Below are 13,276 nucleotides of genomic sequence, written 5' to 3' on the forward strand. Positions count from 1 at the left end.
TGGTACTATCGCCCCCCGGACTACTGCAGTTCCCTTCCCACTGGTCTTCCTGCTTGTGCCACTGAACCTGAACCTGTGCTGCTAGAACAACACTGACACACAACTTGCCTACAACCTTGCCGAGGATGCTCATATCACACCCATCTCACTTCACTGACAGCCTGTAACTATTCGATTCCACTTTAAAACCTTGGTACTCTCTGACAGACCAGTGAAAGGAACGGCGATACCATACCTCCAATCATACCTCTCCTCCCTGTGTAGTCGTCTGTACCGGCTCACTACAAACACTACGCATTGTGACTTGCAAACAAGTGCTACCAGCGTACGTTTACGACGAACTCCCCAAAGTAGTAAGGACAGCAGACCCATTGACACAAACAGAAGATCCCTCTCTTCCGGATGGTTCTTGGTTCCCCCTTCCATCCCCACCCTGCTGAGCTCCCATCTTCTGTACACTGGTTATGGTATTTACTATTTTTATGGTCATAGGTTACATTTTGAGAGTTTTGGGTTTCTTTTCTTAGGGCTTGTGATGGATGCAGTCAATGTATTTATAATTTGTGCTAATGCTCTTGCTGAGCAAAGTTACTTAGCATTAGCTTCGTCTTTACCTGCAGGTCTGGGAATGTTGTTCGCCAGGTCTGGCAATATGGCTGATATTAATCGGGTGAAAACACGTGTTTCTCTTTAGCTGTAAGGTGGTCTGGCTAAGAGTATGCTAAATAAATACAATGTAATGCTAAATTTTATGCCAACAAACCCCGAGGCTATGTGCGTCATACCCTGCACTGTTAAAGAATGTGCTAGAATGGTTTCTTACACTAAGGTGGGAGTAACAGGATTAAAACAAATTCATGACAATACTTATTGACAAAATATACCACAATATTTTGGGGGGTTTTATTTCTTTAAATTCTTATGTTTGTAGCATTCTTTACATATTCAATGCACAGATGAAGGTCTACTGACCCAAATGGTAAAAGTTTTAACAGTCAAACATAGTTTTTAAACCGGACCAGAAAAGAAAATGAATGTGGACACAAGCAAAAAAAGGAGTCTTCTTTTGCATGTGACCCAAGTCCCATCATATCTTTCAACTGCTAATTTGCATATTGCAAGAGATAACCTATTGCAACGGCCACAAAAGGAATCAAGACATATAGACGAGCTGGTGCAATACAGTTACTGCTTAAACCTGCTGTCGTCTTGTCTGTAAGTGAACTGTTGCTATGCAATTTGTCAACAGGAAAGGGGAACTGAACCTGGACAAAAGAACAATGCGCTTTATGACTGGGACTGGCCAGTGAGAGCACAGGCCTCCGCCGTTCCCCCTGGAGGGCGGTTCTGGGTGAGGCCAGTGGGTGTGGCTGCGCTGCTCATTTTCAATGCTCACACTGTCTCTCAGTGCCCATGTTCTGTCTGACTGTCTCTCAGTGCCCATGTTCTGTCAGACTGTCTCTCTCAGTGCCCATGTTCTGTCAGACTGTCTCTCAGTGCCCATGTTCTGTCACACTGTCTCTCAGTGCCCATGTTCTGTCTGACTGTCTCTCAGTGCCCATGTTCTGTCAGACTGTCTCTCAGTGCCCATGTTTTGTCAGACTGTCTCTCACAGTGCCCATGTTCTGTCTGACTGTCTCTCAGTGCCCATGTTCTGTCAGACTGTCTCTCACAGTGCCCATGTTCTGTCAGACTGTCTCTCAGTGCCCATGTTCTGTCACACTGTCTCTCAGTGCCCATGTTCTGTCTGACTGTCTCTCAGTGCCCATGTTCTGTCAGACTGTCTCTCAGTGCCCATGTTCTGTCTGACTGTCTCTCAGTGCCCATGTTCTGTCTGACTGTCTCTCAGTGCCCATGTTCTGTCAGACTGTCTCTCAGTGCCCATGTTCTGTCAGACTGTCTCTCAGTGCCCATGTTCTGTCTGACTGTCTCTCAGTGCCCATGTTCTGTCTGACTGTCTCTCAGTGCCTATGTTCTGTCAGAGTGTCTCTCACAGAGCCCATGTTTTGTCTGACTGTCTCTCAGTGCCCATGTTCTGTCTGACTGTCTCTCAGTGCCTATGTTCTGTCAGAGTGTCTCTCACAGAGCCCATGTTTTGTCTGTAACATGCCGGCAGTTACCCTGCGACAACCAAAACACCGCAGCCGATCAGGCACAACCTGGCAGCCTGTCAAGACTGCATGAGTACATTGATTTGGCCCACAGCCACACACACACACACACACAGGGCAGCAATGGGCTTGTGTTTAAGAGGCACTCACATTGTGCACTGCAGGTGAAGGGTCCTTTTTGGACACAGCAGCCTGGTACTTGGCCAGCCGATCACGTACGGAGGTGGTCTCCCGCACCCTGTCCAGGGTGGACGATCCGTCTGAAAACCCTAGGCATAGGTCACCGCAATGTTTAGAGCATACTGGACTGCTAAAGTCCTGCAGGCCACAATAACATCAGTCTAACCTGCAGAATGCTTACAAACACTGTGTGGCTGTAGGGTTTTTTGATACTGTAACTCACGTAAAGCAATACTGGCATGAAGTCATTGTGCAAGAACTCTCTGCTGCTGATAATGCAGTCTTTTAACATCTGACCTGACCTCATTTAATAGAGAACCAGGCAACAACATTTTCTGTTAAGATTGATCTCTCGCCCTGTTATGTTAGACTGTACTGTCCCCATGGTATGTGTTAGACTGTATTCCCCCCATGGTCTGTGTTAGACTGTACTGTCCCCATGGTATGTGTTAGACTGTACTGTCCCCATGGTATGTGTTAGACTGTACTGTCCCCATGGTCTGTGTTAGACTGCTCCCCCCATGGCCTGTGTTACACTGTGCTCTCTCTCTGGCCTGTGTTACACTGTGCTCTCTCTCTGGCCTGTGTTACACTGTGCCGCCATGCTGTACCTCTGTCTCCTGGGCGCAGTTCCCCGTCCTCAGTGGCGCTGTTCCCTCCAGTCCTGCCAGTCTCTCTGGACCCCTGGGAAATGAGAGTCCAACAGTCACCATCAGCAAGGCCAACCCTTGAAACAGGACTCCTGCCCTATATGACTCTCCCTCAGGCTGCGTGCGGATAACCTCTCCCCGCAGTGAGATAAGATCAGCTCTCTCCCCCACAGTCAGAAGACTCAAAGACACCGTGACTTCTTGACCCTTCGTGATGATGACGACATCACAGTGATGTGCCGGTGGCGAGGAGCCCCTAATGACTGAACTTTCACACCAGGACAGAATTACAGCTCCTCCCACCCCTGTACAGGCAAAGCCCCCCATTCCCATTCTGAAGCCGCTCTTTACCCACCTCTGGAGCTGAGGCAAATTAGACTGACTGAAAATACAGGAGTCCTAATTCATTGAAGAAAAGAAATGTCCTCAAGTGGGGGCTCAGCAGTCTGCACCCGTCTTTTGGATTAGGGTGGGGGTCAGGCGGGAAGGACCCCTGTCCAGGCCTGAAAGGGTCAGCTATGGGGATGGGGGCACGGTGGACAGAAGATGAGCTGAGCTGCCACAGACAACTCAACAACAAAGCAAAAGCCCTGGGCTCAACCACTGGACTGATCTCACGACCACGCGACGGCATTGGCTAACCTTGCACGCCCGCGGGGCACAGGACCCTCCCAGTCAGAATGCGCCGGGCTTCCTGAGGATGGGTGCGTCCCTGCCCACCTCGCTCGAGAGGACTAAGGGTAGAACGGGGTCGTGGACCATATGGTCATTATTCTCAGAGATTATCCCTGTGAATTTTTCAAGTGAAATTGGATATCACAGAGCAACCGAACAGATGCAGCAACCGAACAACACAACAAAATCTTGGAAATGAGCCTCTCGTGCAAACAATAAGCCGGTTTTACGCATAAACGGGTCTGAGTCATTTGTCAAAGGGAACGGTGGACTTCCAGTGAAGTGGGTGACGCAGAGAGGGCTGACACGGTCCATCGAGCAGGATTCACTGAGGGAGACGTGCAGAAACATGTTGAGGACACCACTGCTATGACGACACTACATATTTTTCACGATGACCCAAACAACGTACGTCATGTGGCTGATTTCACAAGGCTTAGTGATATCTACGGTGTAACGTACAGCCTGTTAGTGAATTGAGATAATGAGATAAGTGCTACCCAGACAACCCAAAAACTTCACAATGATAAACAATCATTCTGGAGAAACGGCCATCAGATCAAACAACCTTTCATAGGTATGTACCCATTCTCAGACTATGTATATTATCAACATAACCACTCTCAATCTGGGTATATGATAGACATATTTCTATTTAATAATGGGTGTAATATGGACATAAACCCATTCCCCGACTGGGTATATACATATTGTTATTTAAATAATGGGTTCATTATGGACCTAAAGCCAGTCCCAGACAGGGTATATAATAGACATTCTCAGACCGGCTTCATTTTAGGCATAAGCTCTTTTAAATGAGTGTATTATATCATGTCCGGCCCATCTCTGAATTATTGGATGAATGAAGTGGGCAGGAGAGCAGCTCTGGGGAAACTGCTCCGCGGTGCAGGGGGAGAAGGAGGCAGAAATGCAGGGCTGCTGAGGAAGGAGGAAGAGGCTGCTCTTTGACGGGACAGAGAAAGGGGAGTCTGTGTAGAGGCCTGGAGCCCCAGAGCGCCTCAGAGCGCGAATACCAGCCTTATGACATCACCCCAGCAAGAGGGCATCTGTACAGGCCCGGCGCGCAGCTGCAAGCAGTGCCCTGCGCTGTTTGGGCTTCTGAACTTGTGTTAGGTCGTAGAGAAAAGCAGTCCGTTAAACATGATACCAGTTACCATTTAAAATATTTTGAACAATGGATAAAGTTTCAACGGCCATAGTAATGTATGTCTTACAGCAATTTACAAGAAGAAAAAAAACGTTCAGATAGCTGTGATAGCCTCATAACATTAAAGACATCAACCTTTTAAAACCCTTCCAAAATATTTCTCTGGACAGAAAAAAGTATGAGTAATTTTCCACCCATTTCCACCCCTGGTGTGCGAACACAAGGTGGGGGAGGGGGGCAGGGCTCTGGTCTTTCGATCCCATTTCCTCCTTGGTTCTCACTTCCTGCCAGCAGCTAGGTCAGGTGACAGGAAATGGGGAAGCAGTGGCCCATGTGGGAGAAGAGACCGTGAAACCCGTGAGGAAGCAGGGAGTCTTCACACCGCAGAGATAAATGAAGCCATGCACCGTCTTATGGCCTGCCAGCAAATTCCACCAAGGAGCCCTAAGAGAGCGTGGTGAAAGAAACGCTCGACTGGGTGGATTTCATCAAACAATGGGGCTTGTTCTTAGAAACTCACTCTTCCTCCTGGATGACAGACACAGACGCAGAAAAATGGGAGTACCCAATCTTCTGCTGACTAAAGAGAACACAGTGTGTGTGTGTGTGTGTGTGTGTGTGTCTGTGAGCCCTGGGTCAAATATGCATTCAAAATACTTTAACCATTTAAATTCTGGTAAAATCTGAACATAGAAACAAGATAATAGATAGTCATTTTAAAATGGGGAGTCATATATAGGAATTTTGAAGATTTGAAAAATTTGAAATTTTGAATTTTGGTGTTTGAAGATTACTATTTTAGATACTGTATTTCGCACAGGTCTGGTGTGTGTGTGAGTGGCAGTGTGAGAGAAAATAAAAAACAGATTGACACTCAAAAGTATATTCTCAGTCATGGAGCTATTTCTCATGTGTTTACAAGATTAGATTATCTAGGTTTATTAATCTTCCACTTCACAATCTCAAACTTTGGCAAAGTCATGTTTAAAGGGAAAAGAAAAGTAATTACAGGGATTCCCAGAGACTTCACCCACAGTCTCTCTGAAAGAATGCTCCCTTTAGAAATCGCCACCTTCAGGTTTTTGTTTCAAGACTGAAAACCACTTTGCCAGAACCAGCAGAATTCAGCACAGGATTGTCAATACCCTATTTTATTTACTCCTGCAATTAAACTAGGAAACTGTGAAAACCATGCCTCTCCCTATCTTCGAGGGTGTTAGAGACTGCGTGGTCATATCTGAGATATGCAGGAATGTCCACGCATTCCATTCCCTCGGTGACAACAAAGGTCAGAGGTCGGGAGTAATGGAGAAGTGGGGGGATGGAGGGCCATTGACATCTTCCTTAACGACGGACTATCAGTTTGCAGATTCACCACAGTGCCCCCCCCCCCCCCTCCAGCCTCTAACCCTCCACTAAAGCACCACCATTCTGCTCTGTAATCAGATGGGCCAGGTGAGAGACCTTCGGGCTGTGCTGTTCACACTGGGTATTGTTGTGCCCATGGCTATTGACCCCCCTAAACATGCAGAGAGCTCTGCGGGTGTCTGTGTGTCAATGGGCCTGTGTGTGTGTGTGTGGTAGCCAGCAGGCAGTATTCTAAAGCCTGAGAAAGACGTGGGCTCATGAAGCAGAACCAAGGTGTAACATTGCAGGACTGCGATGTTGCAGGATGTTCCACGCCTGACTCAGCAACCAATTACAAGCTCCTATTTCAGCTGCTAAAGAGCCAGGCAGCATATTGTGTTCCTGGCTGATGACATCAGAAGTGGGCTGGGCCAAGCAACAATGCGTGCGCTTCACAGAAACCCCCGGGAAGATAACAGAGCCCGGTTAACTGAATGCAGAAGTGCAACTATCAGTTTTACAAAGAGATCAAAGATCACAAAATGCAGAAGCAAGTCTGTTCCCCAAAAGAGAACAATAAGGACAATGATGAGGGAGAGAAGCAGGAGTAATCAATTGGCACTTCTGAGAAAAAGTCAAAGCTCATTGACTGCAGGCCATTCCCCACATGACTGGTCCAATTTTGTTTTTGGCAACCATCTGAACATTCAGCACTCAACATCCTTTGTGTTGCTTAAATCAGGTTATGAGGATTAGTAGTCCTCATAAGGATAGAGGATGAGGTGCATGGGTATGAGGTTTGCTCATAGGGGAAAACATATTCACTTGTGTTGGGACTAAACGGTCATGAAAGGTTTTTAAGGTCAGTATCAGAGGTATCAAAGCACTAATGATAAAGACTGCATGAACCCTAGAGGAATATTTAGCACTCGGAAATTGTTTTAATTAGGTTGACTTTTTTCAAAGCCGCTTTTTAGCCAGACCTACTCATTTTTCCAAGTAGATTTTTGTCAATGAATCAAATATTTGAAATATTTATGATTTTTCTATAAAATAATTCCCATTGAATTACACTGATGAAACATTCAGAATCTGAATGCACTTCGGAAGACACCACCATCAGCCATTGTAGCTACCACAGATAAAAGCGGTCTTTTTCTTGCAAAGCTCCTAATGGACAAAATCTCTGGCACCTTCGCAACATCAATGCCTGTTCAACCCAAACTAATATTAGTTTTTGGTTAGTTGTAATTCTTCCAAGTTTCTTCCACATTACAGTCATTTAGCAGATTATTGTACGTCACTCTGGATAAAACAAAGTGCATAGCATAAAGTTCCAACATGCATACTTCAACATTGTTAGTTATGGTAGTCAGTATGTACTTACTTTATGGTGAGTGGCCTCTCCCTTCTCGAACATCCTCTTCAGACTGGTGAGGGGCACGCTGGGTTTCTCCCGGGGGCTGACGGGCAGCACGGGGGACTTCACCTCTTCCTCCGCGCTCACAGACTTCCTCTGCGTCCTCTCCATGGCCTCCTGCTCTCGCTCTCCTTCCGTGGGGTACACAAACTGACTCCCGCTCCCCGGTGTGCTTGGCGACTTGGCCGAGACGGGCGGCTCTGCCAGCGGGCTGGGCACGGGCGTGGCCTGGAGCGCGGGTTTGGAGGAGGGCGGCGGGGTGATGAGGCGCGAGCGGGGCGGGGCCGCGGGCGGGGCTGTGGGCTTGGCCTGCCGGAGGGGCTGCTCCCAACGCTTCTTCAGAACGCTCAGGTTTCCCGAGCGATGGGGGGGGAGGGTGTCCACAGCCTGGGGGGAGGACAGAGAGAGGGGGTTATGTGACCGAATGTCATTTTTCACTTTTTCTTCTTCCCAAAGACAATTTGGGAAGCTCAACTGTCACCATGCATTTATGTGCAAGTCAAAGTTAAAGACAAATGCAGAATTCAGTCTTGAAACTCCTATTATTTTCTCCAGCAGGAACCCCAGAATTCAAACCATCTCTCAGTATTGAACAGTCTACAAATCAGTCTACCTGTTGAAGAAAAGTGAGTGTTTTGAGATGACTGAATAAAGACAGAGACTTCAGAAAAGAAGTGAAATAAAGTGATGTGCAGTTGAGCCGGTCGGGGGGAGAAGAGCTCGTTATGGGAGTCAGCTGACCGGCTGACACGAGCACATTTCTCAGCATCGCGCATGACGTACAGCAAACTGCACCGCAACGCAGACAGAGAGAGAGAGAGAGAGAGAGAGAGAGAGAGAGAGAGAAAGGAGAGCAGACCTGCAGTTTCTCCCTTTTGGCTTACAAAAGGTTTGGGATAATGTGGCAAAGCGAGCAACAGCCGGTCTTTTCCCTCTTACACTCAGTGAAATCGCCACGCTTGGGAGGTCAACCAATCAAGACGATGCACTTCAGCTCAAGATCCCATGCCACCTCTTATGAATGCATTCTCCTTCAGGGCTGAAAGGCTTTTTACACTGTAAAAAACATCCAAACACACTGTTCCTCACATCCACACACACACACACTAATATTGAAATGGAAAACTTCCTCACATTCACATTTTTCAGTTTAGGCTTTAACAGTTTAAAGAAATCAAAGAAAGAAAAGCCTTTTCAATTCACAGCCCTTATATTCTGTCATCTAAGCAATTTGACACCAGTCACGAGCACCTACCGTATAGTCTGGCGACCTCAGAGAGTTATAGAAATGCGTTCAGAAAAACAAGTTTAGAGCCACCTCCTGCGGTCTCTCGCAGACAGTCCACACAGAAAACATCCAGTTTAGCAATACCAGATACTCACACAATACACAACTCCTTCCCTCAACAAACTTCAAATCAGTAATGCTGAGCGCTGCACAACTAGAGCTAGAGAAATTTGAGACCGGGGAGAAAAAAAAGGAAGTAGAAAGTCTGGAGTCACTTTCTTTGTTGGGAGCCACAACCATATACGAGAATGAAAGTACAGGAAAAAGAGGGGGGAAACCTTATGAAGCCGGCGCCCTGAATCTCCTGCTTGCTCCCTCTCTGCCGCTCTGACGAGTTGAAATGATAACCCTCCCCCCAGATGTTAGCGGTTACAGTCGCTGCATGTAGGAACTGGAACTGACCCAACCCCCCCACCCCCCTTCACACCACTGGGGGGGGCAACGGAGAGAGACAGAGACAGAGAGAAAGGGAGAGAGAAACAGAAAAAAATGCAAGGAAACCAGAAAGCAGGAAATGATACATTTGGGAAGAGGTTAACCCTTTGCTGACTGAAATGGGTAACTGCCTCAAACGCAACTGAGGTGACAAAGTACATTCAATGGCTTTCTTAGACCGACAGCGATTGTGAAGTTAACTGTAAAATTGTTAGGAAACTTATATTTTGACCATTGTCCTTTTCAAATGCCCAAGGCCCTGACAGGAAGACTTTTTTAAAATGAGCATCCCCCCGGGTTGTCTCCACTATCTGCCTGAAATGAAGGGGCTGTTCAGACACCACGCGCCCATCATAAGCCTGACGGAGACGGACAGGTCTTACGCCTGCTCAGTAGCTCTTGTGCCCTCCTGACCCCTGCACGCCCCCGCAGCGGCCGACCTGGGATGACCGCCGGCGTCAGCGGGCGCGCACCGCGCGGCGTCTCTGCCTGTCTGGGTCACTCGGGTCAGCTTCCTCTTCCTGCCAGAGTCATGTTCCAGTCTGATCCCAGAGCAAAGGGTGGAACCTGTGTCCCCTGTGTCCCCTGTGTGCTGGCCCCTCATCAGCTGGCCCTGGGTTTAACCAGAACCCCCTGTGAACAGGCCCTCGATTTAACCAGAACCCCCTGCGAATGGACCTGACTCAGTACCGGCGGCCAGGGAGGCAGAAACGCACCCGACCGATGGCGCCTCGCTCACCAGCGCTGGTTCGGGAGCGCTCCAGCCAGATACATGTGGCCCTGTGTTTGCGCACATCCGTCCGAGAGAACTCGGGGAATTTGCACGGCAAACAGCGAAAGGCAAATGTTTAGGCCATGCCCTTCGGTGCATCGCGAGGACATTCGAAAGCCAGGTCTTCACTCTCCGATGCAAACAAGTTTCAAAACAAAAAGGACAATACCTTTAGCAGTAGCTCTCCTACATTATAATGAATGTACTTGGCACAAGGGTAGCGAAATAACAAACCCAAAACAACCCCTAAAGAAGACGACTATCATTAACAGTCTAACTGATAGAGTTACTTCTGGCTTCATTTTGACTGAAAGCTCTTCTGCCAACAAGAACTGAAGACACACCGGTGCTGTAACAGTACAGGTAATATCATAGGTAATAGGGGGCATTACCTTGTATTTCTGCATGATGCTGGACAGTCCCTATACTTTTGTGCTCTCCTGGACGGCCACACAAACACAACTGGTAATTGGAGTGGTTATGTAAAACTAAAGACAATTACCTGCGGATTAGAGAGTCTAAATGAGGATTAGAGCCCAACTACCTTCCAATTGCATTAAATGGCCTTGGACGACTGGGCCATAACAGTTGTCAATGTGTGTGCGTGTGTGTATCCATGCATGTACTTATAGCTGTGGGCCAATTCCAGTTGTGCAAAACCTACTTCCTCATGCAGAGTCTTAACACAGTTATGTCATTTGAACCACCTGAACTATCTGATAAATCCTTTGCAAGGGAATTCTAAGAAAATGATTTCATAAGTAAATTTAGATTGGGAAAGTAAAATTGAGACAGACAGCCAGTAGAATAGATGTGGAATAAAGGAACTGTTGACCAGCTTTCAGAATTACACAACAACTCGACACACCCACTTACTGTAAAGAGGCATTAGTATAGCTATTGCTAAAGGGCATTTGGACACAAACACATCCACTCAGACAGCAACCGAGAGAAAGGCACCTTGAACTAGTATGTTTAGTATGTAAATTAACTCATCGACAATGTCCATTCAAGTGTCACAAAAGAGAAAAACGTGTAAACCTCTTGTTAAAACTGAAGCTTTTGTTATCAATTTATCAAGGTTCCTTTGGAAATCTTCTGCTCATTGGTTGGAAGAAGTGCTGTGAGAACTGCATTTGTACTAAAAGAGGGTAAAAGTAAGCAGGAAACAAAACTGAGAGTAAAACTGATTATAATTCAAAGCGATTGATAACTTGTGTGAGGATCTGGTCCATGGTTTTGTATAATTAATGAGCAATATGATGTTTTTTATTTGATGAACCTGAATGAAAGGACTCACCTCACCCCACTAAAGCCCCTCAAGCATGTCACACACACACACACACACACACACGCACACAGTTATTCCCAATCTTGGGAAGCCTTAATAGCACTGAACTCTTGAAATCTAGACATGTATACAACAGGGAGAATTACAGAACAGAAAGGGATTTGGAGAACCTTCCGGTGAAGTACGCATCGAGGGGGCGGGGTGAATCCTAGCATTCCTGTCAGAGAGGTTACCCCCCTGAAAGCCAATGTACCAAGGGAGGAAATGATTCACACATGTGGCTGTAGGCTTAGACTCAGACAGGGAGATCCAGTCACAAAAATATATCCAGACCTCAGGCCACAGTACATTCATGCAAAAGAATCAGTAGAGCTCTGATTATGTGTAACGTAATAACTGCACCATCACTACCTTTATGAATAACATCAACATCAGCATCAGACCATGTCAACAGCTGTGGTAGGCCCTCCTGCCCTTCCCATGGTGCCCGTTTAGACACTCACCACTTTCTTCTTGTCTGCACTCGCCTCTTCAGCAGCCCTCTGGTACCTGCGGAGGAAACCAGGAGGAGGTCGAAATGCAGTTCTGGAGGAAGTACACATATTAAGCGCCCACCCCCTATGCTTATTTAACTCCTCATTCCAAGGGGGGCCAAGCAGAGGTACGGTATGCTCTTAAACCCCTTTCTCTGAGGTGCTTCATGAAAGAGGTGTGTAGATCTCTGCTCAAAGTCCACAGCCATGGCTTACTGGAACTACTCAAAATGAAACAATGCTGACCTCTGGCGGTCACAGGGGGCACTACAGCTTGGTAAACATCAGGTATTGAACCACAATGAAGCGTGTGTTTGTATGTGAATGTGCGATCGCGAACATACAATCGCATTCCAGTTCTACTGAACATTTTGCTTCAACTGTAAGCACTCCATTGCTTTCTTGAAATCCTCTAATCATTTCAGAGCTGATTTTGCAGAGTAATTTCCCCTTTGGCCCTTCTGATTTTAAATAGGTCTTTCAGACATGGATTCTTAGTCTCAAGTCAAATGTTCAAATGTACTATTGCTTCCTGTCCTATTGTCACTGAACAGTGCCTCAGTCACCACACCCCCCTGCATATAACCCCTTCCCAATACCGGTTTTATAATCCTAATGCAAATAGCATGTTTAAATGGGGACTTTGCCAAAAAGGGATACAGTTGAACCCTGGATTGCCAGCTGCAATTATTGTCCGTTTCCATGCAGGGACTTTTGCATTTGCCTGGCAGATGATTCATCAGATGCTCTCAATGAAAGGAGCAGTAAAACTAGGCAGCAGAAAAACTGGAATGACGGGTTTGGAGCTGAGGTTGTGGTTGGAGTGACAGTCAGCGTGGTGAAGGGGACTATAGGGGAGGGAAAAAGGGATAGCTAAGGAGAGGAAAAGCGAGGGACCGTGAGAGGAGGCCAGGCTGGGAGAAACGGAGAGGTGGAAATTTCCCAGGGCTACTGGAGCAAGGAAGCATAACGATGTGTGTGGCTGAGAGTCCCGGTCATGTGGGCACACAGAAAGAAAAAAAGCGGTGACCTTTGAACCCTTCTTCTCAACAGTCATGTGACTGGGGCTAAACATTAACAGTGAGAGAGAAGCAAGGCAGCGGAAAGCTGATGCACGGACACACACAGCCCTGAGAAGAGCTCACCGCCGCAGAGAACGGGAAAGAGAAAGACAGGATCAGAAACAGAAAGAGAAAACATTCAGAGAGAGAACGAAAAATGAAAACCAGAGAATGAGAAAAACAGAAGAGGGATGAGAACTTGGAGCAGGATTCCTGCAGGGTGATGCATGCGTGGATGTGACATCATCCAGGGCAGGCCCCGCCTTATCCTACAAACAATAGTGATTTGCTTTGGTCGGTTGGGCACCTGAAGCCTGCCTAGGCTTGTTGCACATGGGAAGTGTG

The 13,276-nt window shown here is 47.1% G+C and overlaps 1 protein-coding gene across 2 annotated transcripts in view; it reads right to left on the reverse strand.

Moving 5' to 3' along the window:
- LOC133109352 (LIM domain and actin-binding protein 1-like) overlaps window positions 1-13,276 on the reverse strand; it is a 33,573-nt gene that overhangs the window by 5,064 nt on the left and 15,233 nt on the right. For both annotated transcript variants that reach the window (XM_061218641.1, XM_061218642.1), the window contains exons 3-6: window positions 11,841-11,886; window positions 7,519-7,938; window positions 2,903-2,975; window positions 2,262-2,380 (exon numbers count right to left, since the gene is read on the reverse strand). In XM_061218641.1, the coding sequence (XP_061074625.1) occupies window positions 2,262-2,380; window positions 2,903-2,975; window positions 7,519-7,938; window positions 11,841-11,886 (658 nt within the window). The remainder of the gene's footprint in view (window positions 1-2,261; window positions 2,381-2,902; window positions 2,976-7,518; window positions 7,939-11,840; window positions 11,887-13,276) is intronic.

This window comes from Conger conger, chromosome 14 (assembly GCF_963514075.1).
Source record: "Conger conger chromosome 14, fConCon1.1, whole genome shotgun sequence".
In the NCBI taxonomy this organism is placed as follows: domain Eukaryota; kingdom Metazoa; phylum Chordata; class Actinopteri; order Anguilliformes; family Congridae; genus Conger; species Conger conger.